This window comes from Mandrillus leucophaeus, unplaced genomic scaffold, assembly GCF_000951045.1.
Source record: "Mandrillus leucophaeus isolate KB7577 unplaced genomic scaffold, Mleu.le_1.0 Scaffold442, whole genome shotgun sequence".
Lineage (NCBI taxonomy): Eukaryota > Metazoa > Chordata > Mammalia > Primates > Cercopithecidae > Mandrillus > Mandrillus leucophaeus.
In genome coordinates, this window is record NW_012104721.1 from 2,114,723 (window position 1) to 2,120,158 (window position 5,436).

Here is a 5,436-nt window from a genome sequence, read left to right on the forward strand (position 1 = left end):
TCAGACAATTAAAAAACCTTATAAATGCTCATTAGTTAAAATTAGAGATTAATTTATAATTTCCGGAATAAGACAGATTGGCTTAGTATAACTAAACAAAAGAAATGTTTGTCCCTATACAAAAATGTTATTATGAATCTACCCTCAGTGGGGCTTAAAGGAGCCCCTCTGGCTGTGGAGAGAGGTTTGTGCTGGTCTGACTCCTTTATGTCTGAGGCATTGTTTGTATCAATGGCATGTTTTGGTGCCTTGCTGCCTAAGATGAGGGGTATAGCCTGTGACTAGGGCCCATGAGCAATGTATCATAACTTTAAGAGTTCAACAGTCACAGACTTAAGAGAAAAGTAGCCTTACTGAGAGACCAGGGCTTAGGTGAACTGCCTTACATGCCATCTGATGCTGTCACAAAGAATAAGATTGGAGAATTATCACTAGCAGGATCCAAGGCTTACCTGCAAGTCCCGGTTTTTTAGATTGCCCAGCCAGAAAGCCTCTCTACAATTGTTGAGGGTGAGCATAGCTTTGACTCTGCAAACTAACAGTTCCAGGGTCTTTTTGAGCAGAGGCACATGTTGTGTGAGTCTCGTGTCCTGGTGAATCTGAATGGAGATAAATAACATCCATCTTTTGTGAGTTTATCATCATGCCTTCATATTTCTTATAGAAACCTTTGAATACTGAATAAGGACATAAGCCCCGCCAATATGGACCAACAGTATGTTCCATCGAACAGGAATAGCTTGGCAGAGTAATCCAAAGACAATGGCAGCTAAATAATTCAAAGCCTAGAAGACATACCACTACCACCTCTGGTTCCTCTTCATAACCTCTTGCTGGCTGATCATCAATGAATTTACCTAAAATGTTCTTGAATATATATTTTACTGATATTAAACAATAGAGTAGCCCTATTTAGCTAAGAGAATTCCTTAAAAATTCACTGTGCAGCCGTGAAGTGGAACTTGCAGTGAGCAGAGATTGCACCACTGCACTCCAGCCTGGGCTACAAAGCGAGACTCTATCTCAAAAAAAAAAAAAAAAAATTCACTCTTCAGGACCTTACACATTTAGAACCAGAAGAGGAAGTAAGTAACAGAAACTGGACTCAAGAATCATTTGGTTTGCCAGCGACTGCAGAACTCTAGGGTTCTATGTTCATTCAGACAAAACGTGACAATACCTCATTAACTATAAGAAGGCTTCAAGTGGAAAAATCCTTTAATGCTAAGATGTTCTCAAAAGACACAGATGCATTCCTTGAAAGTAAGTAGCACAGATGAAAGCCTCTACAGATGGCTGCTTTAGAGCCACCTCCTGTCTCCTGCAGGATCATCACTTACATCACAGTCCTGTCGCCTAGGGGACTTTGCAGAAGTAAACATATACCAGCATTCTATTCCTCTCACCCAAGAAGTTTCTAGAGGAAAAAGAGCTTTGGAGTTTGAATCAAATTTCAGATGCAGAGATTCCCCTCTAGAGGACTGCCCAATCTCAAGCAGCAACTAAGGATTTGCTCTGAATAAACTGCCTTTGGACAGACACAGTCCCAGATATAAATGAAGAAGGACGGCAGCCCATGGATCTCCCAATAGCAACTGCAGATTAAGCCAACAGGCAGGCTGCTGATAGGATCTGCTCCCCTTCTTACCTTGGAATGCCCACACAGGTGATGAAGCAGCCTTGTGTCCAACTGGAAGGTTTCTAGTAAGCTCAGAACATCTTCCTATAACCAATAAGTTTATAAATGCTCTATGAAATGTACTGATTTCATTTTAGATTCAGTATACCCTTGGAATCAAAAGCTCCAAAGAGGATAAACTCTGCAGGTTCCAGCCTATGCTGATAATCATCTTAATTTGCCTCTCAAATAGGAGGAATAGCAGCTACCGCTTATTCTCAACTCTCCCATTTCTGTCCCTTGTATAAATCTGAGAGTTATAAGACCTGCATTTTAGTTTTACATAGGTTACCATGTCTCAGTTTTCCCATCTGCAACATTAGGATAAAATACCACCTTCCTTTTCTCTTTCAGGGCTATGAGGGACCAACCAAATATGGTGAGTGGTTTGTTCAACTTGCTAAGTATGTAAAGGAAATAATCTGATTCCATCCTTACTTCATCACTCTAGCCCTGGGTGCCATTGGCTAAAAAACTGTCAAGAATGTTCATTACCACAGCAAAGGGTTTTATGACACAAAGGAACTTTTTTTTTTTTTTAAATCATTTCTGAGTATACCTACAGAAGCATAATGGAATAAGCAAATGACACACTGATACATGAGGACCTGAGAGTGCAGTAGCACAATAAAATCAAGCTAAAAGGAAAACCACTGTCGGATCTGGAGAAGAAGTAGAAAGGTGGGTTTGATCCAGAGTGGGTCTGAGGAGTTCAGCCTACTTTGGAATATTCAGTCCTATTTGGGGATCTCTGGCTATAGCTGAAGTGGACCAGAGGAACCCAGGTAGAACACTCCCAGCCTCACCCAGGAGTCACCATGGACATAACTTCTGAGCAACTCTTCAGTGCATATCTTTGTTCTCTGCTCTTAGCTCTTACCCGGTGTTTTCTAAAACTGAAGTCTAGGAGCGGCATACATTGCTTCAGAAATGCTTCCACAAAGAGACGTCCGTACTGAAGAAGAGAGACACACTGTTATCTCTAGCTGAGGTATCTCACTGAAAGGCCCCTTTCTGAGGCAGAATAGCCTCATTCTGCCCAAGGGTTTTATTTTCTTATTTATATATATAAAAAACAAATTGGGAATGGTCCAAAAGGTTTATTTGGAGAATGTAACTTAACACAAAAATCAAATAGGCCTGTTAACTAAGCCCCAGAATTAGGCAGACTTACCTACCACAGATACAGTGGATGGAAAGGGAACTTGCTCAGCTTAGGAGTGAGAGCATAGAGGAGTAGAGGGGAGCTGTATCTGAGGATAACTTACTCCCAAGAGGGAAAAACTGGGTAAAGCTGAGGAAGCATATGACCAATTTCTAAACTTCCCAATCAGATAAATCACTCCTCTTTCCAACTCGTTCAGCTCCCACACTGCGCAAGGGTGGAGTAAAAAGGGAGAGAGTGACCAGCAGATAACAAGAATGGGGCACCATCCACTTGGAAGGAAACTTCAGGAGTGGGGAAGTAGCATTCTCCCCATAACATTCCGACTGGACTTCCCATCAAATCTAGGGCTAATACAGGCTATTCCCAAGAAAGAGAAGTTTGGCAATTCTCAGGATATCAGATCCCACATTTGTAAGGCCACCACATAGACTTTAAAGAAGAATCATCTACTCCTTCCTCCCTTTTGCCTGGTAAGGAATGGCAGGGAAGGTAACTACTGCTCCTAAACTCAACTGCCCTGAAGCCATTCCTCCTAGTACTAAGATTCTTACCAAAAGTTTTCAAATTCATAGGAAAACTGGCTTCTCCAATCATCCAACTAGTGTGGGAAAATTTATCCATTGCCTTCCCTAAACTGGCACAGATTCTGGAAACTCTGGCTTGTGGGCAAGAAACTGAGCAATTTATCTTAGCTGAGGTCCTCTCTAGAGTGATCCACAGGAAGAATATGAAACAGGGCCCAGTAAATCTCTCACCTTCAAACATACATGCAGAACAGGATGACTGTCAAATACCTGGAGAGGTGAAAGACAAGAAACCAAGGCTGAGATCTGCTCCTTTGAGCACTCCAGCCTGTTTCCCACTGCGCAAAACACAGCTTTGGGTTCTGTAGAGAATACTAAAATGGAGGAATGTCAACATTTAAATTAATATTACAAAGCAGAATAAAGTAATGATCACAACTGGAGTTCAAGAAAAGGAAGAGAAGAGCAAAGAGAAATAAACTGATTCCAACTGGAAGTGTTCAGAAGATGGCATTATTAGAGGTCCAAAACCTTGATCTGAAGACTTAAGAAAGACTGGATGAGGCTGGGCATGCTGGCTCATGCCTGATATCCCAGCATTTTGGGAAGCGGAGGCTGGTGTATCACTTGAGCCCAGGAGTTCGAGGCCAGCCTGGGTAACAGAATGAGACCCTGTTTCTATAAAAAATAGAAAAATTAGCTGGGCATGGTGGCATGTGCCTGTAGTCCCAGCTACTCCAGAGGCTTAAGTGGGAAGATTCTTGAGTCTAGGAGATTGAGGCTGCAGTGAGCTGTGATCACCCTACTGCATTCCAGCCTGGACAACAGAGTGAGATCCTGCCTCAAAACAAAAACAAAAACAAAAAGACATGAAAGAGACGGAAAGGAGAGGCAAGGACATTCTAGGCTGGGGGAACAAGCTGAGCAAAACCACAATGGAGTCGGTGAGAGTACAGTGTGTTTACAGGAGAACGAGGGCTTTCAGGGTTAGAAGAGGGAATGTGTGCTCAGATCACAGAGGACCCAAGGCAAGGTGAAAAAGTGAAGAAATTACAGATGGAAGGAGTCATTAAATAGTATTGTGGCATAAATAAAAGGAAGAAAGGAAGAGGCAAAAAAAAAAAAATGCCTAGTGAGAAAAAGGGTTATCCAGGACGGGTACGGGGACAAAGGAAGAAGACAATTCAGGGAGAGCAGGCCCCAAGGAAGAGTGGGAAAAGGAGCAAGGACAGTCCATTTTGGAAGCCAGGACACTTGGTTTCTGCAGTTATTTGGTGAGATGGGTCAAGGAGCCTCCATACTCACCTTTATCAAGTTGATGAGGATACTGAAGTCTCGAACAGCCATGTTCCAGTAGAGGAGCTTCTCTTCATGAATCTGGGGCAGCCAAATATATGGGCACCTCTGAGTCATAGCCAGATACTTTCCTTAGTATATTCCCACTAAGATATAGTTCTTGAATTACTAGCTATACAGATATTTAAGCCAATTATCCTTCCCAAGAGATGTAGCAACCAGTGCATCCACAAGATGGTTCTGAGGCCTGCACATGTTGTGGTAACATTAGAACACCTCATAGAGACAGACATTCTAAAAAGTTTCCTCTTCAGCAATTCCCAAGTAAGTAAAAGCCTTTGCAACACGTACTGGCCATCAGACCAAGTGTAGTGGTTCATGCCTATAATCCCAGCACTTTGGGAGGCTGAGGCTGGAAGATTGCTTGAGCCTAAGAGTTCAAGACCAGCCTGAGCAACATGACAAAACCCTGACTCTACTAAAAATAGAAAAATTAGCCGGGCATGGTGGCGTGCACCTGTGGTCCCAGCTATTCAGGAGGCTGAGGTGGGAGGATCATCTGAGCCCAGAAGGCAAAGGTTGCAGTGAGCCAAGTTTGCATCACTGTACTCCAACCTGGATGTCAGACTTAGACCCTGTCTCAAAAAGAAAAAGAAAAAACATATATTGGCTGTAGCTTCTCTGCTTCCCTATGCTAGCTCTTTACTTGTGTAGCTCTGTTCTGGTTAGCAGGCTGCCAAGATCCACAGTATCTCAAACAGACTGGCTTA

At 42.7% G+C, this 5,436-nt stretch overlaps 2 protein-coding genes across 2 annotated transcripts in view; one reads left to right on the plus strand and one right to left on the minus strand.

The window, feature by feature from the left end:
* FANCD2OS (FANCD2 opposite strand) overlaps window positions 1-5,436 on the plus strand; it is a 33,428-nt gene that overhangs the window by 13,415 nt on the left and 14,577 nt on the right. The gene's annotated exons all lie outside the window — the stretch shown is intronic.
* The window catches only part of FANCD2 (Fanconi anemia, complementation group D2), a gene marked incomplete at its 5' end in the record, with an annotated part of 33,318 nt that continues 27,927 nt past the window's right edge, over window positions 46-5,436 (minus strand). The window contains 5 exons of the mRNA XM_011994149.1: window positions 46-599; window positions 1,649-1,723; window positions 2,559-2,633; window positions 3,602-3,640; window positions 4,676-4,747. Of these exons, the coding sequence (XP_011849539.1) occupies window positions 432-599; window positions 1,649-1,723; window positions 2,559-2,633; window positions 3,602-3,640; window positions 4,676-4,747 (429 nt within the window). The remainder of the gene's footprint in view (window positions 600-1,648; window positions 1,724-2,558; window positions 2,634-3,601; window positions 3,641-4,675; window positions 4,748-5,436) is intronic.